The sequence below is a fragment of the Podarcis vaucheri genome, assembly GCF_965113315.1.
Source record: "Podarcis vaucheri genome assembly, chromosome: 4".
Lineage (NCBI taxonomy): Eukaryota > Metazoa > Chordata > Lepidosauria > Squamata > Lacertidae > Podarcis > Podarcis vaucheri.
In genome coordinates this window covers 1,386,019-1,412,778 of record NC_138762.1, presented here as the reverse complement: position 1 = coordinate 1,412,778, position 26,760 = coordinate 1,386,019, and the positions used below count along the sequence as shown (strand labels likewise).

General features: G+C 47.1%; 2 protein-coding genes across 3 annotated transcripts in view; both read left to right on the top strand.

The window, feature by feature from the left end:
- Nucleotides 1-26,760, top strand: part of LOC309530284 (uncharacterized protein) — a 435,057-nt gene that overhangs the window by 316,114 nt on the left and 92,183 nt on the right. The window lies entirely within an intron of this gene.
- LOC309530408 (uncharacterized protein) overlaps nt 1-26,760 on the top strand; it is a 141,577-nt gene that overhangs the window by 102,821 nt on the left and 11,996 nt on the right. The window contains exon 3 of the mRNA XM_082219359.1: nt 24,871-24,997. Coding sequence (XP_082075485.1) covers nt 24,871-24,997 — 127 coding nt within the window. The remainder of the gene's footprint in view (nt 1-24,870; nt 24,998-26,760) is intronic.

The window sequence follows — 26,760 nt, the reverse complement described above, 5'->3', positions numbered from 1 at the left end:
CTCCCTCGGTCCCTTTGGGGGGGGGCCTTTGGCTCTTGGCTGGGCTCTAAGCATCTCCCTCGGTCCCTTGGGGGGGGGCCTTTGGCTCTTGGCTGGGCTCTGAGCAACTCCCTCGGTCCCTTGGGGGGGGGGCTTTGGCTCTTGGCTGGGCTCTGAGCATCTCCCTCGGTCCCTTGGGGGGGGGCCTTTGGCTCTTGGCTGGGCTCTGAGCATCTCCCTCGGTCCCTTGGGGGGGTCCTTTGGCTCTTGGCTGGGCTCTGAGCATCTCCCTCGGTCCCTTTGGGGGTCCTTTGGCTCTTGGCTGGGCTCTGAGCATCTCCCTCGGTCCCTTGGGGGGGGCCTTTGGCTCTTGGCTGGGCTCTGAGCATCTCCCTCAGTCCCTTTGGGGGTCCTTTGGCTCTTGGCTGGGCTCTGAGCATCTCCCTTGGTCCCTTTGGGGGGGCCTTTGGCTCTTGGCTGGCCTCTGAGAAGGGCTGGGCGATGGGCTCTGCAGGGTGGTGAATGCATCGCTCTGTGAGGGAGCCTTCCCAGACCCGCTGAAAGAGGCGGTTATTAAACCGCTTCTTTAAAAACCATCTTTATTGCGGCCACGATGGCCAACTATCGCCCAGTCTCAAATTTACCATTCTTGGGCAAGGTGATTGAGCGAGTGGTTGCTGAACAACTCCAGGCACGCCTGGAAGAAGCGGACCATTTGGATCCCTTCCAGTCGGGATTCAGGCCTCATCATGGGACTGAAACTGCCTTGGTCGCACTGGTTGATGATCTCCGGCGGGCTAGGGACAAAGGTGAGAGCTGTTTCCTAGTTCTGCTGGATCTCTCAGCGGCGTTTGATACCATCGACCATAACATCCTTCTGGACCGTCCAGATCATAGGAAGGCAAACTAAGGTCTAGGGGCTGGATCCGACCCAATTGCCTTCTAAATCCATCCCGCTGACAGCCCAGGAATCAGTGTGTTTTTACATGAGAAAAATGTGTCCTTTTATTTAAAATGCATCTCTGGGTTATTTGTGGGGTATAGGAATTCGTTCTCCACCCCCGCAAATATTGTCCGCCCCCCCCCCCAAGGTCTGAGGGACTGTGGACCGGCCCCCTGCTTTTCAACATCTACATGCAGCCGCTGGGAGAGATCATCAAGGGGTTTGGGCTGGGTGTCCATCAGTATGCAGATGATACCCAGCTCTACCTCTCTTTTAAATCAGAACCAGTGAAGGCGGTGAAGGTCCTGTGTGTCTGGAGGCAGATGGTTGGTGGATGGATGGTGGCTAACAGATTGAGATTGAATCCTGACAAGACAGAAGTACTGTTTTGGGGGGGACAGGAGGCGGGCAGGTGTGGAGGATTCCCTGGTCCTGAATGATGTAACTGTGCCCCTGAAGGACCAGGTGCGCAGCCTGGGAGTCATTTTGGACTCGCAGCTGTCCATGGAGGCACAGGTTAAATCCGTGTCCAGGGCAGATGTGTACCAGCTCCATCTGGTACGCAGGCTGAGACCCTACCTGCCTGCGGACTGCCTCGCCAAAGTGGTGCATGCTCTGGGTATATCCTGCTTGGACTACTGCAATGTGCTCTACGTGGGGCTACCTTTGAAGGTGACCTGGAAACTACAACTAATCCAGAACGTGGGAGCCAGACTGTGTAGCAGGAACCCCCCCCACCCCAATCATTCTGTTTGCACAAACTTCACACACACTCACACTCACACACTACATACACCACATTTCTGTTATAAATTCATAGAAAATCAACCATACATCGGATTTGCACTGTTCCATTTTATTTTACTCCATGTGACAAGGACTATCAAAGGGGGGGGGTGGCTTGGTTTTCTGGTCAGCCATAATCCCTTCAGCATACCAGCACATCCACAGGAGCCCTGCCCAGTTGCTATGTCAGCCCTGATAATCCCAGACAGAAGACAATCAAAAAGACAAAGAACTTGCATATGGGAGTGGATTCAGCACAGACTGAAACAAAGGACAATAATTAGATTTTCCCTCTGGGGGCATGAAACTGCAAAGTCCCCTCTGTCACCTGGAAAGTACTCATGGGGAGGGGGAAAGGAGGAACCAGCCAGGTGACAGGACACTCAGGTTACCACCACAACTCCTCCCTCAACCCCTCCTTTCTGTAATGTATGCATGATGTCAACCCCTTCTGTAATGTATGCATGATGTCAACCCCTCCTTTCTGTAATGTATGCATGATGTTTCTGGGGGTGGGCTTGACCTAGAGGAGGGGAATTTCAAAAGTTTTTATAAGGTCTTGCAGACCATCTTTCTGGGTCTTTCCTCTCTCTTGCAAGTGAAGGGAATACCCTGTTGCAACAGTTCAATAAAGGCCAAGCCTACAGGCTGCTGTTTTGCTCCAAGTTATCCTGGTTGGTGTCTTTACTTTTTGTCCAAGGGAGCCCTCAGATTTTTTCCGTTAACAACTTGATACGGAACGGGGGGGGGCATGTCTTCTTCACTACAATATATTTGCTCAATTTCTCTAGGACTCCATCACCCCTCCCCTGTCCTCCATAATCTCTCAAGTAATCCTGTCAAAATCACTCTGCCAAACCTTTCCTCCGGGCGATGCCAGGTGACAGACTATGCAAACATGGGCCATTGTCTTCTCAGGATGTGCTTATCTGCGCATATCTCCAGCTCTCTGCATATCCCCCCCTCCTCCATATGTTAATCTGTGTAACCCAACCTCTTAATGTATTCATGATGTAACTGGGATGTATTTTGCACTGTATTCTGGGATATGGAGGGAGTTTCAAAAGTTCATGTCACCCCTTTCTCGCTGTTCAATCTCGCCTTGAACCTGTTGCGCAATAAACTTGGATCTTCTGCAGTTTGCTCCTGCGTCCGGCTGAGCTCATTTTCTTCCGCAGGGACCCACGGACTTAGTCCGATGAGCTGGGTGGCAGAGTAACCCCGCACCCAGATTTTAGCCGTAACAGTTGGCTGCCCAACGTGGGGCTTGCGGTTCTCCCAAGCTGCTGACTGGGGGCCCCGAAATCTTCAGCCGGCTCCGGGCCATTTTGCCTGGGAAGATCCTTTTGGACCCCCAGCCATCTTCTGGGCGGTAATCGAAAGCCCTAGGAGTTCAGCCGGGGAGCAAAAGAGGGATCCAGCCGGCTTATTCATCGATCCCGGGATCATCATAGAAGACGCGTGAGTATAAGGAAAAGGAAAATCCAGTGCACTGGTGGGAAGGGGGTGGAATCTCCTGGCAACTGAATTCTCTGCCCTCCTCTCTATCGCTCCTTCTTGCCTTTCTCTTGGTCCGGTTAGTGAGAGAGACCGTGGACCGCTGCTCAACCCGAAAGGGGGGTTCTGAGCTCTATCTCTTTTCCTTAAAGTCTCCAGCCAGCCGCACCAATTGGGAGTCCGAAAGTAAGACGGTGAGACCCGGCTTGGAAAGACAGCCGACTTTCCGCAACGGGCATCCCAGTTGAAAGCAAGGGGCTGGAGTTCTTCTTCCGAACTTCCCGAGCGCCCTTACGGAGGGGGCAGGAAGGGGTCTGGCTTTCTATCCCAATCCCAGCCGCACTGGTCGGTGCCACGTAACACGTGTATCGTGCGTGAGCCCGCTTCCAAAAGCAAGGGGGATTTTCAGTTCGAAATTCTATCCAGGGACCACCCGATCTGGCACTGCATGGCGCGGGCGTCCAGTAGGGCCCCTTTTCCTGAGATGTGACGATAGGTAGGAGGTTGCCAGGAGGGATAGCCCATGAGGAATTGGGCAGGACCGGCAGAGTGGAAAGAGACCCCAGGTTATAGGAAATAAGGAAATAAGGAAATAGGAAATAAGGAAATAGGAAAGGGAATGCAAGGAACCGGATAGCTAGAGCTCTCTAAAACCCACTAAGGAAGTTGCCAGGCAACTAGAAGCCCCTTCTCCTCTTTACTATACGTCCCTGTACTAAGCATACCAAACCCCTAGACATACCAATCCTAATCAACCCCTCTCTTTCCCCCTTCTCTATCCCAGACACCCCCCTCAAAAAAAAAGGAAAAAGCAAAAAAAAACAACAGCAACGCATGCATCTATAAAGGGGTACCCAGTCAACCAAGCGTTGTGAGCCCTACCAGTTTGATTAACTGGTGGTGTGTTTAAAGAGGCAAGGAGGCTCATAAAACCATGTGGGACCCAAAGGTAGTGGCCCAACTCCTTGCAATAACCAACTAAAGGATGAGAATATGTATGTTTACATGTTGTCTGTTATGTGTGTTGTCTGTTCCTTCTGTCTCTGGCAGACTGCCTTTCTTAAGTGTGCATAGTTTAAACTGCAAGCTTGCTTCAAAATTTTAAATCTAAGGAAACCATGCTGGACCTTAGCAGTCCTAAATAAGACAAAAATTGAGAATGAAGTGTGCAAATATTTGTTATTTGAGAGGGGCTCCAAAAGAGAGTTTTCCTCCCAAGTGGTAAAACCTAATGTTTCTGCTGCAAAAGCCTAGTTGAGCCAACTGCTCTCTCAAGCTAAAATGCAGTGTATGTATTTCATTAAGCATATGCCTATGAAAGTATGGTGTTCCTTCTAAGAAAATTATGTGAGTCCAGTTTTAACTTTGATTTGGTTATTGTGAGAGTTATTGTAAGGCTCCTGATATCAGTCTCTATAAGACGTCCTGGCTTCTTTTCTTAGAAAATCCCCCCCCCCCCGTTTCATTCTGTCTCTTTCAGGGTTTTTCCCCCCCCCTTCTCCTTATTCTGTGCCAGGTAAATTTACTCCCGAGTAAGCTTCCTTTAAAGGAAACTGCAAGGGGGGACATAGGTTAGGCTTACTATTCCTCTGCAAGTTCAGGAAAAAATTGCTTTTGTATTCCTTTTAAATCAAATCTATGGCTGTTTTAATTATTTGTGAGTGGTTATATCAATTTAATTAACTTTCCTTTATAAAAGATCCTCTCCCTCTCTTAGGAAAAACTGTTCAATTCAATCTTCCTTTAAAGATCATTTCTCTATCTCAAGATCTGCTAAAAGGGTTCTGTATAGAATTGGGTACTTTTGTTTTCCTCTTCCTTAGTACATGATAGGCGCATGGCTTGTGATCTCTTCTCCAGTTGTGTCTGTGTACATAAGTATGTGTGTGTTTCTGGTAGTACAAATCTTGCTATGAACCCTGTATTTTAGGGTTGGACTAGATGACCCCAGGGTCCCTTTCAACTCTCCCAATTTGTGGCTGTGTGGAAGGCCATGTGTCTGCAAGCATTGGAGGGTAATTCTTAAAATCTGGTGTGGTAATGGAGTTGAAATTCAGCCTAGCTTTGCTTTTTAGTTTTAAACGGTGCGAGATGAAGCCATTATTTTTTGGAGCACAACTGGTAACATCAAGCATTTGGGTGATTACAGTGTTTATCATTTTGTCTACTATGACAAAGTCAACTCAAAGTTTCAGCACATACGAATACATAGGCGCCTTGACCATCCATCCTGTAAATAAAGGGCAGTAAAATTTGTCTGCAAATGGTAAGGCTGAAATGACTGAGAATGTTAAAAAATCCTATGAATTCTGACCCTCTGGCCATTTTCCCCATATATAAGGGCGTGGCATTGTTCCGCGAATAGCCAGAGGGATATTAGCCCTTTCCTGTACATAAAGGAAGCAGTCTCTTTTGCTTGGGCTGAAATTGCTAGTTTTGGTGAATACTTAAATTCCTGAGTTTCTCTTTTTTTGTTTAAAATCTAACCCTATTTTTAAAATCTACTCCATACCCTTCCCTTCCCTTATTCAAATGTTAATTTAGCCAAATAATGCAACATTTTCAATAGTATAAAACATTTGCTGAGACATGAACTCTGCACATGCACAGAGGCTAGATCAGCTAAAGAAGAGAGAGAGAGGAAGGGGGGAACTGTAAGGGGGGAGAGGAGGTTTCTTCGAGAACTACAGAGAGAAATTTATCCAAATGCAAAAACTTGGAACCATTGAGGGAAATCACCCTAAATGTTTCTTTGCTCCAGGGGCTACGTAAGACAAAAGGCTTAAAAACACACACAAAACAAAACAAAAAAACTAGCCCATCAAAAGTCAAGAGCTTTCCAGGTTCCAAATCTTAACATGCCAAATTCTTTTCACAGGTAAATATCAAAGCATTCCCCCCCTCAATGGGAATTTTAGGAACAGCATTTCCTGACAGGCTTCTCACATGAAATAATTTTCCCTTTTAACAGGATATGTGAACCCCGATAACAAAGTGTTTGTCCCTTTTTCCTCCCACAGCAACTTTCTTTCTGTTCTGTGAAACAAGTCTGAATCCCTGCTGTATTAGTGACCTCTATCTCTTTGTGCCTTTGACATTTTTTTAAGTTACAAATAATCTGTTTTCATTTATTTAATCAGTTTCTCCATGATGTCTATGAAGTTAATCGAAGCACAACCAAACATTGTTTGTGGAATGGTATTTGTTTACCTTTTGCCTGAGCATTTCTTAATTCTGTCATTTTGGCTAGTGCAAGGTACCCGCACAACTTTAAATTGCCATTCATTTTTTTCTTGGTATTAACTCATTTCCCAGTATTCCGCTATTAACATTACAGCTGATGTTGTCACATCATTTGGGATGTTAGAATGCCAAAACAGATTACTTCAGGTTACTTCAAGTTTCTTATTAATTGTGTGTCTTAGCATTTATTTATTTTTGGTTCCTCATAGGTCATTTTGTGTGTGTGTGTTCTACTTTGGGGACATGTTCATCACATGTTGAAAGTCAGTTTCATGAAGTTCTTTTATCAGATAGCACATGGTGAATTTAAAGTTTTTTCCCCATGGTTTTCCCATTTTTTCAGTCTAGTAGTAATCTGTGTGGTTTTGATAATATATTTAATAATAATTCTTTTCTAAATCTGATGTCTTTGTGTCAAGTTTGTTTTCATCTGACTGGTAATCTAATTTTTTGCTTTCTTTTGTATTTTTTAACCTTTGTATTTTTTACAGTTCTCTTTCTATACATGTGGAGTAATTTTTATTTTATAATATGAAAAGAACAACAACAACAAAAGCCAAGTGAAGGAAAGCAAACAAACTTAGCAGATAATAACAGTAATTATGTGGAAATGTGATAATAATATTGAAACGAATAAAATGCTTAATGTGCTAAGATTGTTATTATTTGCAGCTTCCCATGGAAACTGGAGGACATCCTTTTTGCCTTTTGCCCCTTCCTTGTCTAACTGTGTTTTAAGTCCCCAAAGTCCTGCCCCCTTACAGGATATCACTTCTACAGATGTGCAATGATGAAAAGCAGCAACAACCCCTCAACTTAGCCATCACAAGACCTGCAACACCAGAGTTTTCAAAGTGGCCACAGCTATCTCTTTCAAAGGATATAGACTGCCAGGGGAGTGGGCCTGACAAAGGGGGGTGGAGTTGACTTGCAAGGACATCTTTTCACTTGAACCTCAAGCCTCTGTGCTCCAGGATTCAAAAGATACATGCGTAAAAGATCACAATTGTGTCAAGATATGCAACTGATATTTAATTAGTTTGTTCTGTATTACGTGTTATTACGTAAGAATGTTGAAATGTGTCTGACAGTGTGTTATTTGTGGGGGGGCTATTTTGTGTGTAATTGTTTTTATGTTTAATGTCTTATTCCTTACACCCTAGTGGAGGATTCTCATACATTTTATGCCTTTTAATAGGTCAGGCTATTATGTAGTCCAATGTTTAGAATTAGATAAATTTATAACCACATTTCGTTGTTCCACCTGACACTCTGCCAACTTCCCTACCCATTTTAAAATGTGCTAAAACTCGCTTTACCAAAGAGAAGCTGATAAGATACATGAAGGTGCATATGCTTTGGTTTAGCAGGAATGATCCCTTATAGAGTTAAATTGTCTTATTTGGACAAAATGCCCTTTTAAGAACGGTTTTCCTTTAACAGACTGGTTTGAAAGGTTGAGAACCATGGGCACATAAATACAAATTGGACTCAGTTTGAATTGGGCAAGTGTATCCAGGCTGCAATTAGCTTTTTGGTCCTTAAAGTGCAAGTGAGCAACTTCCCAGGACTACAAGACCAGAGCCTGTAATAATAATAAGAAATCCCATGGATTTTGGCCAAGGCAAAGACATTTCTCTCAGGACGTGTCCAAAACCTGTGCCAGCTGTGGTGGGTGCCAGGCTACATGATAAATATGAAAGCCCTAAGTGGATTCACCAGGGATTGCCACTACTGCGACACCATGCCGATGTGAGACCACAGAAGAGCTACCTTGACACCTGAGAACACACAAATGGCGGGGGGGGGAAGCAAACTGCATTTTTTTTTTCAGTCAGTAGTGGACCTTCCTGCTAAATGTAAAGCATAGACCACTATTGAAAATGTTTCTCCCAAGAGCTAGGATGCCACGAGTAATTTAGCAACAAAATACAAGAGGTGTTCTTTTATATAATACCCTATATGCAGCTACCTGCACTGCTATACTTGCAAATGACCGTAAGAGGCATGGCTTGCAAGTCCCTTTCAGGTTTACATAAAGCCACACATCCCATGCACCGAGATTTAGGGTGCGGAGAAAAGATTTGCAAGTTCTTACAGAACTTTAATGCAAATCTATCTCCGAATGGGGGACTGATACGGAATGGGGGGGGCATGTCTTCTTCACTACAATATATTTGCTCAATTTCTCTAGGACTCCATCACCCCTCCCCTGTCCTCCATAATCTCTCAAGTAATCCTGTCAAAATCACTCTGCCAAACCTTTCCTCCGGGCGATGCCAGGTGACAGACTATGCAAACATGGGCCATTGTCTTCTCAGGATGTGCTTATCTGCGCATATCTCCAGCTCTCTGCATATCCCCCCCCTCCTCCATATGTTAATCTGTGTAACCCAACCTCTTAATGTATTCATGATGTAACTGGGATGTATTTTGCACTGTATTCTGGGATATGGAGGGAGTTTCAAAAGTTCATGTCACCCCTTTCTCGCTGTTCAATCTCGCCTTGAACCTGTTGCGCAACAAACTTGGATCTTCTGCAGTTTGCTCCTGCGTCCGGCTGAGCTCATTTTTCTTCCGCAGGGACCCACGGACTTAGTCCGATGAGCTGGGTGGCAGAGTAACCCCGCACCCAGATTTTAGCCGTAACAAACTGCTGACTGGGAGCGGCCACCGAGACCACATAATATCAGTCTTGAAAGACCTACATTGGTTCCCATTACTGTACGTTTCTGAGCACTATTCAAAGTGTTGGTGCTGACCTTTAAAGCCCTAAACTGCTTTGGCCCAGTAGACCTGAAGGAGCGTCTCCCGTCTCCCCCCATCGTTCTGCCTGGACACTGAGGTCCAGCACTGAGGGCCTTCTGGCAGTTCTGCACTGCGAGAAGCCAAGTTACAAGGAACCAGGCAGAGGGCCTTCTCGGTAGTGGCACCCGTGCCGTGGAACACCCTCCCATTGTAGCCTTATGAGGCTTTGCCCTCGCGTGGGAAAAATATTGCGCCTGGGAAAGGGAAGTGGGAGTCAACAGACACTCAAGGAATAGTTCGGAGAAAAGGCTTTTATTTCTACCATCCATGAACTGGTAGAAGGAGCAAGTGTGATAAGTCACAAAAAACATGCACGAGTTCACAGTGATGTGCACAAACATATATACCCCTTTCTAGTTCCCTCCCCCTTTCTCCTCCCTCAGGAGTCCTGCCCCCTATTGAGGTTCCTCTGAGCATGAACAGAAAGCTGTCTTGGGACTACTGTGGACTCTTGGCACCCTTCCCAGGAAAGGGGAATGAGAGCGGTTCAACATGTCCACAGGTGTTGCAACTGAATGAGATAAGATTCGTTTCTCAGGCCTGAGTATTCTTGGCAATGACAGAGTCTATTCATTAGCCTTTAAGAATAACATTTTGCCTTTTGCCACAGCATCTTGTGATAGAGCAGAGGAGAGCAGAGAAAAGCTGTTTTGGATTTTTAGAAGACAAAAGGAATTCTGGACAGTTTTGAGGCCTGGGGTGATTTCACAGACAGGATTTGGGTATCCTGTCCCTTCACCATCAGATGTTAAAGAGATAAACAACTATCTGATGTTTAGGAGGTTATTTTGAACTTCTCTTGGTTCCTCCTTGGCAGCCAGTGCAATGGTTTCAGCAGGGCTGGAACTCAGGACCCGCTGCCTTGAGGGACATCTAAGGGCAGTTGGGCAGGGGAAAGGTCTCCCTTGGGAAGCTGGAGGGAGATGCTCAGAGCCCAGCCAAGAGCCAAAGGCCCCCCCCAAAGGGACCGAGGGAGATGCTCAGAGCCCAGCCAAGAGCCAAAGCCCCCCCCAAAGGGACCGAGGGAGATGCTCAGAGCCCAGCCAAGAGCCAAGGTCCCCCCCCCCAAGGGACCGAGGGAGATGATCAGAGCCCAGCCAAGAGCCAAGGTCCCCCCCCCAAGGGACCGAGGGAGATGCTCAGAGCCCAGGCAAGAGCCAAAGGCCCCCCCAAAGGGACCGAGGGAGATGCTCAGAGCCCAGCCAAGAGCCAAAGGCCCCCCCAAAGGGACCGAGGGAGATGCTCAGAGCCCAGCCAAGAGCCAAAGGCCCCCCAAAGGGACCGAGGGAGATGCTCAGAGCCCAGCCAAGAGCCAAAGGCCCCCCCAAAGGGACCGAGGGAGATGCTCAGAGCCCAGCCAAGAGCCAAAGGCCCCCCAAAAAGGGACTGAGGGAGATGCTCAGAGCCCAGCCAAGAGCCAAAGGCCCCCCCAAAGGGACCGAGGTAGATGCTCAGAGCCCAGCCAAGAGCCAAAGACACCCCCCCAAGGGACCGAGGGAGATGCTCAGAGCCCAGCCAAGAGCCAAAGGCCCCCCCAAAAAAGGGACCGAGGGAGATGCTCAGAGCCCAGCCAAGAGCCAAAGCCCCCCCCATGGGACCGAGGGAGATGCTCAGAGCCCAGCCAAGAGCCAAAGCCCCCCCCCCCATGGGACCGAGGGAGATGCTCAGAGCCCAGCCAAGAGCCAAAGGCCCCCCCCAAAAAAAGGGACCGAGGGAGATGCTCAGAGCCCAGCCAAGAGCCAAAGGCCCCCCAAAGGGACTGAGGGAGATGCTCAGAGCCCAGCCAAGAGCCAAAGCCCCCCCCATGGGACCGAGGGAGATGCTCAGAGCCCAGCCAAGAGCCAAAGGCCCCCCCCAAAAAAAGGGACCGAGGGAGATGCTCAGAGCCCAGCCAAGAGCCAAAGCCCCCCCCCAAAGGGACCGAGGGAGATGCTCAGAGCCCAGCCAAGAGCCAAAGGCCCCCCCCAAGGGACCGAGGGAGATGCTCAGAGCCCAGCCGAGAGCCAAAGGCCCCCCCAAAAGGGACCGAGGGAGATGCTCAGAGCCCAGCCAAGAGCCAAAGACCCCCCCCATGGGACCGAGGGAGATGCTCAGAGCCCAGCCAAGAGCCAAAGCCCCCCCCCATGGGACCGAGGGAGATGCTCAGAGCCCAGCCAAGAGCCAAAGGCCCCCCCCCAAAAAAAGGGACCGAGGGAGATGCTCAGAGCCCAGCCAAGAGCCAAAGCCCCCCCCCCATGGGACCGAGGGAGATGCTCAGAGCCCAGCCAAGAGCCAAAGCCCCCCCCCATGGGACCGAGGGAGATGCTCAGAGCCCAGCCAAGAGCCAAAGGCCCCCCCAAAAAAAAGGGACCGAGGGAGATGCTCAGAGCCCAGCCAAGAGCCAAAGGCCCCCCAAAGGGACTGAGGGAGATGCTCAGAGCCCAGCCAAGAGCCAAAGCCCCCCCCCATGGGACCGAGGGAGATGCTCAGAGCCCAGCCAAGAGCCAAAGGCCCCCCCAAAAAAAAGGGACCGAGGGAGATGCTCAGAGCCCAGCCAAGAGCTAAAGCCCCCCCCCAAAGGGACCGAGGGAGATGCTCAGAGCCCAGCCAAGAGCCAAAGGCCCCCCCAAAGGGACCGAGGGAGATGCTCAGAGCCCAGCCAAGAGCCAAAGCCCCCCCCCCAAAAGGGACCGAGGGAGATGCTCAGAGCCCAGCCAAGAGCCAAAGGCCCCCCCCAAGGGACCGAGGGAGATGCTCAGAGCCCAGCGAAGAGCCAAAGGCCCCCCCCCAAGGGACAGAGGGAGATGCTCAGAGCCCAGCCAAGAGCCAAAGGCCCCCCCCAAAGGGACCGAGGGAGATGCTCAGAGCCCAGCCAAGAGCCAAAGGCCCCCCCAAAAGGGACCGAGGGAGATGCTCAGAGCCCAGTGAAGAGCCAAAGGCCCCCCCAAAGGGACCGAGGGAGATGCTCAGAGCCCAGCCAAGAGCCAAAGGCCCCCCCCCAAAAAAAATGATCCCTTGCCATAGGCGGATCCAGGAGGAAGCTGCCCCCTTAGAGCCATTCAAAATGACAGAAAATAATAGAAATCAGAGTTCTGCCCTGGCTACGTGAGTGTGCAATGTGTGTGTGTGTGGGGGGGGGGCTGAGCTGGGGGGACTCGGCACTGCAAGGGTTAAAGGGAACTGAGCTGCCTTCCTAGAGAGACCAGGAAGCGGAGGGGGGCAGGTCCTCCAGAGCCAAGGCCCCCCCTCCCCAGTCCTTCCCTGCCTCGCTGTCCCTCCCGGGATCTGGTGAGTCTCCTCTCTCTCTGGGATCTGGTGGGGGTATGGGGGGCCTGATCTGCTCCTGCAGGGGGGGGGACCCCAAGTCAGGGAGGAGAGGGTCCTGCCAGGGAGGGGCCAGGTCTGCCACGCTCTCCTTCCTGCAGATCAGAGGATCCCAAACTCATTTGACCCTCCGCCCCCCCCCTTCAGAAAAAATCTCCCTTCTTTAAACAAAGGAGTCCCTGGGACTGTGTGACGTTGCTCAGCATCACTGCACAACAGAGGAAACATCTGCAAATAGTTTTCCAAAGCTGGACTAGGAGGTGGACTAGCCCCCCCCAAAAAAAAAAGGTGGGAGAGGAAGGCCAGGAATAAAGAGAGGGATCCCAGCCCAGAGTCTGGCTGCTGCATTGGGGACCAGTTTCCCAGTCTCTCCCAGGGCAGCTCCCCACGGAGGCCACGGCAGCCATCCCCTCGCACCCAGAGCAGGGCATCCCAGGACCACATCCTCTCTCTCCCAAAGGGATGGTTGCTGGCAAAGCAGCCGGAAATGGGCGCTGCTCCTCCCTGAGCCTCCAGGGACCTGGGCATCAATGGCTGTGCGTGTGTTAAGCCATCCAAGAGAATAATCATAATAAATTAGCTGCCTAAATTTCAAAGGAGATTTCTTTGGCCCCGCCCACATGGCCCTCAGGGGGTTGACTAGATACATACCTGGCCCTCAGAGCAAAGAAAAAGGGACCCCACCCCAGGAGTCTGTCTTGAGAGCGGCAGAGAGACCAAGTGCAAGAAAGGAGACTGAAGCAGGGGAGAAATGTGCCCAGAAGTGGGGGTGGGGGGAGCAACTCCCGAGGACCCCCAAATGAGGACCCCCACTAGAGCCAAGCATCCATTTTCCACAAGATGCAAATGACTCCCTTGTCAGTCAGTTCTGACTTCTTGCATTTACTCGAAGGCAGGAGCAACTAGACTGATTCACCTCAGAGAAATCCCTTCAGTTGCCTCCACGTTTTGCATTGCAATCTTCCTTCTAGGGGAGCTAGAGGCTGCTTCCCCTCCTCCTCCTCCTCCTCTTCTCCTTCTTCTTCCTCCTCCTCCTTCCTCTTCTCTCCTCCTCCTCCGTCTTCTTCTTCAGAAGATATCTCATGGTTTCGTACAATCCCACCCTGGTTCCTAGGAAGACTCATCCATGCTTGCTCAAGGAACATTTCTCTTCTTCTGACCTAAGAATTCTGTAACTAAGCAATGTATTTGCTTTGTAGGATTTCCTAGCACCTCATTAGCACAGGCAGAACTTGGCAGAAGACCAAAGGGTTCCTTCCAATCTCTTAGAGACTTCCTGAGAGCACAGATGGATGAGCGAGACTCAGCTGGCCCTGGAGCAGAAAGAGGCCATGCCATCCAAACTGGGAGCAGTGGGGGATTCTGGGAAAACTCTGTGCAGAAGATCCTGGGTGAGGAGGACACCCTCCGCTCAGAGGTGCAGAGCCAGCAGTTGAGGCAGTTCTGCTGCCAGGAGGCCAAGGGACCCCGAGAGGTTTGCAGCCGACTCTACCACCTTTGCCATCAGTGGCTGAAGCCAGAAAGGCACACGAAAGCTGAGATGCTGGATCTGGTGATCTTGGAGCAGTTCCTGGCTGTCCTTCCACCAGAGATGGAGAGCTGGGTGAGGGAATGCGGAGCAGAGACCAGTTCCCAGGCGGTGGCCCTGGCCGAAGGTTTCCTCCTGAGTCAGGCAGAGGAGAGAAAGCAGGTGAGAGAGACTTTCCTCTGGATACTCCCAAGGGGCTCCAAACAGGATGGAGAACATCCCATAATGCTCTACTGTTGGCCCTTCCTTTTCCTGGGAAGGCATCCATGGAATGAGATCTAACACCCTTAAAGCTTCTGTCTTTGTCATTCTCTTTCTAACATTTCTCACCATTCATTCTCTGTTTTGAATCCTTGTTGCTCTTTCAGAAAAGGGATCATTTTGCAGAAATGGACCTGGATTCCTGTGAGGCAGAGAGGCCTCCGTTGGACACCAGAGAGAAGCCACTGGGTAAGGAGGAAGGTGGCTTTTCTCCGTTTGGTCTCATTCTGTTGGTTTTCCAACTAATCTGTGAGTTCTTTTTTTTGGGGGGAGGACAGTTGGGAACAAGGGTCCAAAGGAAGGGAGAAGTAGTTTTGCACAACTAACATATGAAATGGGCACAAACGTCCAACTGCACTCAGCAGGTAAGGCTTTCTGAAAGGCCCATCTGTAGTTAGAGATGCCCTGTTACACCTGTGAGAGAAGCAGGCACTCCTGGCGTCCTGCTTACCTTTTTTCTCTTGCAGGTGACAGAAGGATGCTGGCAAAACCTCCTGATCCATGTTTTCATGGGGGCAGAAGAGAAACAGCGGCTGTGGAACCAGATCAGGTCAGGGGAAGCTGCCTTGTGGGGACAGAGGCCGAGGGATGGAGCAATGTCATGGACTGGTTGGGCACAGAGGAATGGTGGGAGGAAGCAGCCGGAGAACCAGGAAGGGAAGATGGCTCAGAACCCAAGGAGTGGAGGTGGAGGAAGGATGGGCAGTGAGAGGGGGAAGAGGGAGAAGTCTGGGAAGAGGAGGTGTCAGAAGCTGAAGGGGTAACAGGGCTTAGTGAGCTGGGAGACTCTGTGGCAGAATGCAGTGAAGAATCAGAGGCAGAAGAAGAAGGAGGCGAGTGGGAGGAGGAAGGTCGAAAGGCTGAGGTGAGTCAGGAGAAGGAGGAGCCACCGGAGGCTCCCTCTCCTTCTGCCAGAAGCCACCCTCCCTGCTTGTCTCTCAGAGCCAAGAGAGGTCTAACATGGAGGAGCAAAGGCAGGCTGCACACTGGCGCACTGTTCAATCGTATGCTAGAAAACCCCCCGGGGGGGGGGACTTAGAAAGTTGTGGGGAGCCGGGGGTCTTCACTCTCTTCAAACTTTGCACTATATAATCTCACTTTTCATATACCTCCACACTAAAGTAACTTCTACCTAGACAACTAGTCCATTAATTGATTGACAGTGCAAACTGACAGACCCTCAGGGAATGAGCTGCTCTTCTCATTCGGCCTGAAGCTCAGCCAAGACTGTGAACATCGTGTTCTTGCTGATAAAGAGTAAACTCCAGCTGTGAACTGTGGGATTTCCTGCCCAGATAACTCTGTCATACCAGCCTTCTGAATGTCGCCTGTAGGATTCATCTGTAGTTGCAGTTTTCATGGAATCATAGAGTTGAAAGGGACCCCAAGGGTCATCAAGTCCCACCCCTGCATTGCAGGAGTCTCAGCTAGATCACCCAAGACAGATGGCCATCCAAACTAGGCTTCTTGTATTTCTATATTCATCACTGAGTGCTAAAATAGGCTTCTAAGCAGTGGGTGGATGAGAACAAATAGAGGCCAGGATTCTCCTAGCCAGCCCCATCTGCTGCGAAATGGGGCCTGCCCCCCCATTCCTCCCCCTCTCCATGCCCCCATGAACCCCTTGAATTTGGCTCTAGGGCACTGGGAGGGAACATCCCCAAAACAGCACACGGGGAGAGGAGAAAGTGGATCCTTCCATCGGGGAAACTGGAATGCTTGCGTAGGCAGAATTACGTGGAAAACATAAGCTGGAGAACCACCTATTTGCACAAAGATGAATACCCATAGTTAAAATGCAAAATAAAGTAATTCAATTAAAACGTCAAAATAGCTACCCATAATTAAAATGTGCAGCAAAGCAATCCTATTGAAACAACACAGCAGAATTACCGTATTTTTCGCACCATAGGGCGCACTGGACCATAGGGCGCACCTAGTTTTGGGAGGCGGAAAACAAGAAAAAATTCTTCTGAACCCCAGAAGCCAGAACAGCAAGAGGGATCTGGCTTCTGGGATACCGTGTGGCTGTTCTGGCTTCTGGGGTAACTGCGCCAAGCCTCTTCAGGGCAGTGGGATGAAGGCTCCCCCTGCCCAAAGAGGCTGCGCAGGGCTAAAGCAGAAGCCAGGACAGACGCGTCGCTGAAGGGGCGCTGCGCCTTCTCTCTCTCTGTGCAGCGCCCCTCCTTCACAGGAGAGGCGCTGTGCAGAGAGGGAGAGGGTGCAGCACCCTTCAGCAAAGCTGGAGAAGGAACAGAAGGAGACCCTTCTGTTCCTCCTCGGGCTTCGCTGGACAGGCGCGTCGCTGCGATGCGGGAGGAGGAACAGGAGGAGTCCCTTCTGTTCCTCCTCCGGCTTCGCATGACAGGCGCGTCGCTCAAGGGGCGCTGCGCCTTCTCTCTCTCTGCGCAGCACCTCTCCTTCACAGGAGAGGCGCTGCGCAGAGAGGGAGAAGGCGCAGCGCCCTTCAGCGAAGCTGGAGAAGGAACCAAAGGAGACCCTTCTGTTTTTTTTTTTTATAATATTTTTTATTAGTTTTACAAAAGTTTTTATAACAGACAAACACAAAAAAGAAAACAAACAAACAAACAAGTATAATTTCATAATGTCATTTCATAAACTTCTTTCCTCGGACTTCCCCATACCTCCCCTTTCTGCATCCTCATGTCCAAATTTTATAGCAACTTATAAATGTTTTTTCCAACTCTAATTCATCATAGTCCTTTCTTATTCTAATCTTATATTACTGCAGCCCTTTCTCTCTATAGAATCTCGACATTCTAAGCTTCATCAAGTTTATAGTAGTCCTTAAGATAAATCTTGAATTTCTTCCAATCTTCTTCCGCAGTCTCCTTTCCCTGGTCTCGAATTCTGCTCGTCATTTCCGCCAATGTCATATAGTCAATCACTTTCATCTGCCATTCTTCCACGGTGGGTAGATCTTGTGTCTTCCAATACTTTGCGATCAATATTCTTGCTGCTGTTGTTGCGTACATAAAGAATGTTCTATCCTTTTTTTGCACCAATTGGCCGACAATGCCCAAGAGAAAGGCCTCTGGTTTCTTAAGAAAGGTATATTTAAATACCTTTTTCATTTCATTATATATCATCTCCCAGAAGACCTTAATCTTCGGGCATGTCCACCAAAGATGATAAAAAGTACCTTCAGTTTCCTTACATTTCCAGCATTTATTGTCAGGCAAATGGTAAATTTTTGCTAGCTTAACTGGGGTCATGTACCACCTGTATACCATTTTCATCACATTTTCCTTTAAGGCACTACATGCCGTAAATTTAATTCCGGTGTTCCACAACCTTTCCCAGTCAGCAGACATAATATTATGACCAATGTCCTGTGCCCACTTAATCATAGCTGATTTAACTATTTCATCTTGTGTGTTCCATTTCAACAGCAAGTTATACATTCTTGACAAATTCTTAGTATTGGGTTCTAGCAGTTCTGTCTCAAGTTTTGATTTTTCCACCTGGAAGCCAATTTTCCTGTCTTGTTTAAAAACCTCCATTATTTGATAATAGTGGAGCCAATCTTGTACTTTGGGTTTTAGTTTTTCATGGCTCTTTAATTTCAGTTTCTCTCCATCCTGTTCTAAAATCTCACAATACTTTGGCCATCCGACCTCCATATTAACTTTCTTATGGGCCTTCGCCTCTAAGGGTGACAACCATCTAGGGGTTTTGTTTTCCAACAGGTCTTTATATCTCATCCAAACATTGAACAACGCTTTCCTTACAATGTGATTTTTAAAGGCACTATGCACTTTGATTTTGTCATACCATAAATATGCATGCCAACCGAATGCGTTATTGAAACCTTCTAAGTCCAAGATATCTGTATTCTCGAGGAACATCCACTCTTTCAGCCAGCAGAATGCTGCTGCCTCATAGTACAATTTTAAGTCCGGCAGGGCAAATCCCCCTCTTTCTCTTGCATCTGTTAGTATTTTATATTTTATTCTGGGCTTTTTGCCCTGCCAGACAAATTTCGCAATATCTTTCTGCCACCTCTTGAAACAGTCCATCTTGTCAATAATCTGCAAAGTTTGAAACAAAAATAACATTCTAGGCAATACATTCATCTTAATTACTGCAATTCGGCCTAACATTGATAATCTCAAATTTGACCATATTTCTAAGTCTTTTTTAATTTCTAACCAACATTTTTCATAATTATCCTTATATAAATTCAAATTTTTAGATGTTAAATTAACCCCTAGGTATTTCACCTTCTTAACCACCATCAAACCCGTCTCTTCTTGAAACTTATTCTTCTCCATATCTGTCAGGTTTTTCCCTAAGACTTTAGTTTTTTGTTTATTCAATTTAAATCCAGCTACCTGGCCAAATTGTTGAATTATCTCCAACACCTTTTTCGTGCTAGTGTATGGCTCTTGTAAAGTCAGAACTAAGTCATCTGCGAAAGCCCTTAACTTGTAATGTTTTGCTCCGACCTGTACACCTTTAACTTGCTGGTCCTCTCTAATCATGTTCAGCAACACCTCCAGGACCGAAATAAAAAGCAATGGGGAAATTGGGCACCCCTGTCGTGTTCCTTTTTCTATCTTAAGTTCCTCAGTTATTACATTGTTTACAATCAACTTAGCTTTTTGTTCGGAATATATTGCACCTATACCATTCTCAAAACCTTGTCCTACCCCCATCCCATGAAGGTTCTTTTTCATAAAACTCCAAGAAATGTTGTCAAAGGCTTTCTCCGCATCCACAAATATCAAAACTGCTTTAGTATTTATATTCACCTCTAACTTTTCCAGAATGTCTATTATATTCCTAACATTGTCTGAGAGGTGTCTCTTTGGGAGAAAGCCTGCTTGGTCTCTATGAATCCTTTCCATCAATACTCTTTTGAATCTTTTTGCTAAAATGTCTGCAAAAATTTTGTAATCCACATTGAGTAACGAGATTGGGCGGTAGTTCTTCAATTGAGTCTTTTCAGTCTCTGTCTTTGGTATGAGTGAAATATATGCTTCTTTCCACGATTCAGGTGCCTTTTTTCCCTCTAAGATCTCATTACAGACATCCTTTAGCGGTTGTATCAACCATTCCTTTAACGATTTGTAATATCTGGAAGTCAGTCCATCTGGCCCTGGAGATTTGCCCAATTGCATGTCCTGAATGGCACCCTCTATCTCTTGTTCTGTTATTCTCTGGTTTAGATCCACCTTACTTTGAGGAGAGATTTTTTGTAATCCATGTTTATTAAGGAATTTATCTATGTCTTCTTCATTTTGTAATCCTTGGGAATAAAGTTTTTTGAAATAACTCACAAAACAGTTTCTTATCTCATTTGGTTTAGATATGGTCCTTCCATCCACTTCCAAACTTGAAACTGTATTTAATTTCTGTCTTTTTTTGAGTTGCCATGCCAAAAGTTTGCCACATTTATCTGCCGACTCAAGTGTCTTTTGTCTCATTTGCTTTATTTTCCACTCTATCTCTTGGTTCATCAATTCCATATATTGTGTTTGATACAATTTAATCTCCCTCAAAATCTCCTGGGACTTTGGTTTTGACCTTGATTTTTTCTCTCCTTCTTTTATCTTTTCCAAAAATTTTTCTCTTTTCTCCTTCTGCTTTCTCTTCTTTATTGAGTTTTGTTGAATCAAAAACCCTCGCATCACAGCTTTACTTGCGTCCCAGATCACTCTTCTTTCCACATCGCCCCTTAGATTGATTTCAAAATAGTCCTTTAAAGTTTTTTGGGCCTTCAAGTGGAACTCTCTATCTCGAAACAGGGTGTCATTCATTCTCCATCTAAACTGACCAGTTGTTGTAAGTTTCATTTCCATCTTCACGGCGTTATGGTCGGAGCAGGTTTTTGGGCAGATTTCTACCTTCTTAATCTTCGGAGCCATTCCACTAGTAATCCAGATTTGGTCGATTCTGGTCCAGGTCATCTTTGCTTGGGAGAAAAAGGTTCCCTCTCTTTCAAGAGGGTTCCTTGTTCTCCAAATGTCTATTAAGTCCATATTTTCAGTCATTTCAAAAAAAGTCTTCGGGAGTCTCCCTTCTTTAGTGAGTATCAGTCTTTGTGTCTTGTCCATGTTTGTAGAAACTACACCATTCATATCTCCCATAATTATCATGTTATATTCCAAATAGTCCATCAGGGTTTCATGAAGTTTTTTGAAGAATTCTGCTTTACCTTCATTTGGTGCATAAATCCCAATTATCAAAAATTTTTCTCCTTGTGCTTGAATCTCCACCGCTAAGTATCTTCCTTCTTCATCTTTAAAAATCATTTTTGGGGCCCACTTCTCTTTTACATAAATCACAACTCCTCTTTTTTTCACTTTGTCTGACGAGATAAATTCTTGTCCCAATTTTTTATTCATAAGCAGTCTCCTGTGGGCTCTGGTTATGTGAGTTTCCTGTAAACAAATCACGTCCAGTTGTTCTCTGTACAAAATGTGGAATACTTGTCGTCTCTTCAAAGGCATGTTCATCCCATTACAATTCCAGCTAAGGAATTGCAGGGCCATCTTGTTATTTTTCTGGTATTCCTCCAACTGCTCCCAATTGTTGTTCCTCCTCTGTTGGTGGTGGAAGGTTCTGTCCAAATGAGAGGTTCAAGATATCTAATACACTCCTTTACTCAGCAATTGGGTCTACAGTTCCTTTCTGTAGATCTTCTTGATTTTTATGCAGGAAGCTGTCTTTATCCTGTGTCGTCTTTATTTTCACCTTCTTCCCCCTATAGTCAAAGGACAGTCCCTGTGGAAATTCCCACCTAAAACGAATGTTGTTCTTCTTGAGCAGGTAAACCAGGTCCTTATAAGAAGCTCTCAAGTCCAGAATATGTTTAGGGATATCTTTAAAGATCTGTATCGGTGAATTCCCAATTTGTAAGGCCTTTTCAAAATGCAGTCTTAATATTTTGTCTCTTTCCTCCTTCGATCTCAAGGTGATCAAGCAGTCTCTCGGTACCTTTCTATTCTGTCTTCTGCCCAGTCTGAATGCCGTTGTGATTTTGATTTCGTCTTCCTCTAAGTCTTCCCAAGCATCAGCAAACTCGTTCGTTAAAAAGTCCGTGAGGTTGTCTCCTTCGTCCTCTGGAATTGATCGTAATTTCAGATTCCTTTCTTTTCTTTGTAGTTCCCACAGTGCCAGAGTTGCATCGTGGTCATAGACCTTCCTGGCAATCGGTTCTAATTTTTCCTGAGTCTCTCCAGCAATAGTTCTGGCTTCCTCCGCAATTTGACGTGTGGCAGAGTTCTCTTGCGTAAGCTTATTTATAGATTCTGTATTCAAATCAAGTCTTGCTGTCAAGTCTGTCAATTTCTGTGAGTTCTCTGTCAATTTCTTAGTGTTCTCTGCCGTTTGCTTTGTTAAATTCTCCAGGGATTGATTTATCTTAAGAAGGGCTTGCGATACTGCATCCATGGAGACTGCTGTACCTCTTTCTTGTCCTGTTGTCACTGTAGAAGTTATTCCTGAGATCGAGCCTCTTTTCTTGTGTTGCTGCAGCTGTTGTTGATATTGCCTTGTCTTGGCTCTCGTGCTTATCTCGTCTGCTGGGCCACTCATATCCCAAGGTCGTTTCCCACAAGAGCCTTCTCCTAAGAAAATTCCACTGTCCCAAAGCGTAGCAACTTTTAGTTTACCCTCTAGAGGGAGCAAATCAGAATGTCCGCAAACCGAAATAAAGAGTGTTAAAAAGCAAATTTATCAGGAGGCTTCTATAAGTATAATGCAACACTTTCCTAGTAAATAGAGTCCCAGCCTTCCCTGATATAATGTATCCACAAAGTCCCAAAACTTTGTAACAAATAAACAGTAAAGCTTCCACTTTGTTGCTTTCACAGGAATCTGAAGTCAGTTCAGTGTTCCTTTTGTTTTATGAGCAGTTCGTACCAGGTTGGAGGCTGCAGAAAGTTTCCTTTTCCTTTAAATTAGTCATGCAGCTTGCAAAGTCACTTTTTCCTCCCCTCTGCCCTGCAAGCTGGAGGGGATAGTCAAAGTCCAAATGTCGGATTCAAGCATTTAAAAACGATTTTCCCTTACGGATGCAGTTTAGTAACTTTCGTTGCTTTGATTATCATGCAGTCGGGGGAAGGCAGACTTCCTTAATTTTTGCCTTTCCCGTTTTCAGCCTAATTTCAGGTAGTTTTAATTCGAATAGAGGTTCAGTCTTACTCACGGGTCTTTTTTGTCCAGATTTTTCAGGAAGGGAATCGGCGCTCTCCACTAATGGCGACGCGGCTTCACTCTGCGGGCTGGGTAGCGATTCTCAGCACCGCGCTCCCCCGTTGTCGTTCCGGAGCCTTTAAAAAGGCTCTTTCTGCGGTAAAGAGGGGGCGCTTCGGGTGCCCACCGAATCTCCTTGTTCACAGGATCCGTTCCTGTGATTTTAGGGGTCCCCCGCTTGCCGAAGCGGGTCAGACCCGAACTCGCAGAGCCGTCCTCTCTCCGGAGCTCGGAGAGAGAGCAGCCATTAGCGCTGGCGCCGAACCGGAAGTCCCCCAAAGGAGACCCTTCTGTTCCTCCTTCGGCTTCCAGGACAGGCGCGTCGCTGCGAAGCCAAGGCGCCTGCATTCGCTCCATAGGACGCACACACATTTCCCCTTCATTTTTGGAGGGGAAAAAGTGTGTCCTATAGAGCAAGAAATGTGGTAGATAAACTAACAGGAACATCGCTGTCAAGTGTCCCTTATTTGAAGGGACAGTCGCTTATTCCAGCGCCATGTCCCGCTGCTGTCCCTTATTGATGGATGTCCCTTAAATGATGTCCCTTAAATTCCAGGGAGAAAGGGAGGCTCCAGCTGTGTTGCTTGGCTGTGTTGCTCACCCAATAAGAAGTCTAAGAAATGTAAAGATGGAGCTTGCATCCCTTGTGTGTGGCTAGTTAATGCAAGCTGAGGCGGTTTTTGAATGCTGGAGGCCATTTTGTTGCATGTGCTGCTGCAAACTTTGCAGTGCAAAGCCAGGCCGGGGAGCCATCTTAAGTTGAGGCTGCATAGGCCTTGTGGTGCATGTGATTCAGATTCTATTCAGTTGAACCTCTGGTTACAAAGTTGGTTGGACAGTGTTCTCGAAGCTACCCAGCATGAGTTTGACCAGACTGCAGGAGGACAGGAAGACTGGAGTGCCTGGAACAGGTGAGGCTGCAGGTCCCTTATTTTGGCTACTGGTCCCTTATTTTCAAGGCTGCTGGTCCCTTATTTTCAAATCTGTAAGTTGACAGCTATGAACAGGAAGGATTCAAAACCAGCAAGACCAGAAATTCACAGAAGACTGGAGTAAATTGAAAAGTAATTGTGAAGAACAGACGACGTTTGTAGGGTTGCAAGAAGTTTTGTGAGGGGTATTATTAGAAGTATGGGGAAAATGGACAAAGGGGAGGATGATTTGTTAAGAGATGTAAAGGCAATATAAAGTTAAGAAATGCATAAGAAGTGGTTAAAATGGTGGATGCTGATGGAAGTCTAAAAAGATTGTATAAGTGATAAGTTTTGTGGTACATTTTATAATTTATTAGTTAAAATTACATATATATATATATATATATATATATATATATATGCAGGTTTTGGTGTCTTCGGGTGTCTTCCCGTGTAAGAGTCGGGGTGTCTGGGCGACGTTTCGACGAGGTCTCACTCGTCATCTTCAGGCTGGTGCTTTCGGCTTCTTGTTACTGGAACAGAGCAGAATCTGGTGTTTGAGTTCCTATAAATACTGTTGAGGGGTGTGGTGTATAGGTCAAGACACGAAAGCTTTAGTAACTAATCTACACTTAATGACCCACCCAGTGGTATTCAGAATATCACTCATGAAATCACTCAAGATATCCCTCAAGTAATTAAGGAACAAAAGAAGAAAAGGCACACTAATCTAGGAACTTCCTCTCTGCCCAGAACGTTGGAGGCTATACACCACACCCCTCAACAGTATTTATAGGAACTCAAACACCAGATTCTGCTCTGTTCCAGTAACAAGAAGCCGAAAGCACCAGCCTGAAGATGACGAGTGAGACCTCGTCGAAACGTCGCCCAGACACCCCGACTCTTACACGGGAAGACACCCGAAGACACCAAAACCTGCATTCCTGTACCCGTGAAAATCTACGAAAGCAAATATATATATATATATATATATGAAATCACTCAAGATATCCCTCAAGTAATTAAGGAACAAAAGAAGAAAAGGCACACTAATCTAGGAACTTCCTCTCTGCCCAGACGTTGGAGGCTATACACCACACCCCTCAACAGTATTTATAGGAACTCAAACACCAGATTCTGCTCTGTTCCAGTAACAAGAAGCCGAAAGCTCCAGCCTGAAGATGACGAGTGAGACCTCGTCGAAACGTCGCCCAGACACCCCGACTCTTACACGGGAAGACACCCGAAGACACCAAAACCTGCATATATATATATATATATATATATATATAACACAGCAATTAAGAGGAAGGAAACAACAGAGCATTGTGTAGCAGATCATATTTCTGCTACCTCAGAGGAGGACATTTCCCTTTTTCTTTTAGGGTCCAGTGTGCTTTGAAGACGTTGCTGTTTGTTTCACGGACGAGGAGTGGGCATTGCTGGATCCTGACCAGAGAGCTCTGCATAAGGACGTCATGGAGGAGAATCGTGGGATCGTGGCCTCTCTTGGTAAGGCTCCCTGTGGGATCGTCCTATCTGCCTGGAAATTCAAAAAATACCTCTATGTGACAAACCTCATATATTTTCTTTCTTTTCTTTTTTTTATTGGCATTTTCCAAAAAACAAAAAAACAAAACAAAACACTGACACAAAATAATAAATAAAGAATTAAATGAAACATTCTTTGCAATCACACATGTTGTCATCATATCTACATTGCGCTAGATCAGTGTTTCCCAAACTTTTTTGGGCAACGGCACACCTGTTTACTGAAAAAAATCTCGCGGCACACCACCATTACAGCCCCGTGACGTCAGCGCGCAGCGTCACGCCGGGAGGGACGCACGAAAGTGAAAGTTTTTTCCCTCCCCCTTGCCGGGGAACCTCCAAGCTTTGGGGGTGGGAGGAGGCAGCAGAGCGAGGGACTGAGGGACGGCGGCAACTGAGGCGGCGGCGGCTGTTGTGGTGGTGGCGGCGATAGCGGGCGGAGGAGGGGCGGCGGCGGGGCTTGAGGAGCCGTCGCCGGGAGTTGCTGCTGCTGTTGTTGCTGCTGCTGCCCGGACATGCCGGCCTCCTCCTCCTCCGCTGTCTCGCGCTCCTCCCTTTTGCACGCGCTGCCCCGCCGCTTGGCACCACCACCGCGGAGCCGCCCCCGGCTCGACGCGGATCCTCGCCGCCGCCGCCTCTCACCGCCCGACTCGCCCGCCTCCCTCCCACGGCACACCAGCCAATGTCTCACGGCACAGAAGTGTGCCGCGGAACACCGGTTGGGAAACACTGCGCTAGATCACGCCTCGACCCCCCTCTTTCCCAGTTGCGGTTTTCTTAGTAATTCTCATCTCTTACAGTTTCATCGAGTTTTTTATATATACATCTAATCCTGCTGTAGTCCTTAAGCTTCTACAATTAATTTCTATGTATGTTACAAATTTACTCCATTCTTCTACAAACGTACATCCTTTTTGGTTTCTAATCCTATGTGTCATTTTCGCTAATTCCATATATTCAAATAATTTTACCTGCCATTCCATAACATTTGGGATTTCTGATGTCTTCCATTTTTGTGCAACTAAAATCCTGGCCTCCACCGTTGCATACTGAAATAACTTATGATCAACCTTTTTTATTTCGTCCCCTATTATCCCTAATAAAAATTCCTCCGGTTTTTTGGGAAAGGTATACCTAACAATTTTCGTTAATTCATTATATATTAGATCCCAGAATCTTTTCATTTTCTTGCATGTCCACCACATATTATATAGGTCTCCATCTTTACATTTCCAGTTACAGATAGGTAGCCGTGTTGGTCTGCCATAGTCAAAATAAAAAAATTCCTTCCAGTAGCACCTTAAAGACCAACTAAATTAGTTCTTGTTATGAGCTTTCATGTGCATGCACACTTCTTCAGATACACTGAAACAGAAGTTGCCAGATCCTTCTATATAGTGAGAAGGTGGGGAGGGGTATTACTCAGAAGGGTGGTGGGAATGGGTGATTGGCAGATAGCTGAGATGAGCCTGTTGATGACTCTTAACAACTGCACTAGGTCTTACAGGAAAATGCAAGGGGTGAGAAGGTGAAAAATGGCTTAGAATCATAGAATCATAGAATCATAGAATCATAGAGTTGGAAGAGACCACAAGGGCCATCGAGTCCAACCCCCTGCCAAGCAGGAAATACCATCAGAGCACTCCTGACATATGGTTGTCAAGCCTCTGCTTAAAGACCTCCAAAGAAGGAGACTCCACCACACTCCTTGGCAGCAAATTCCA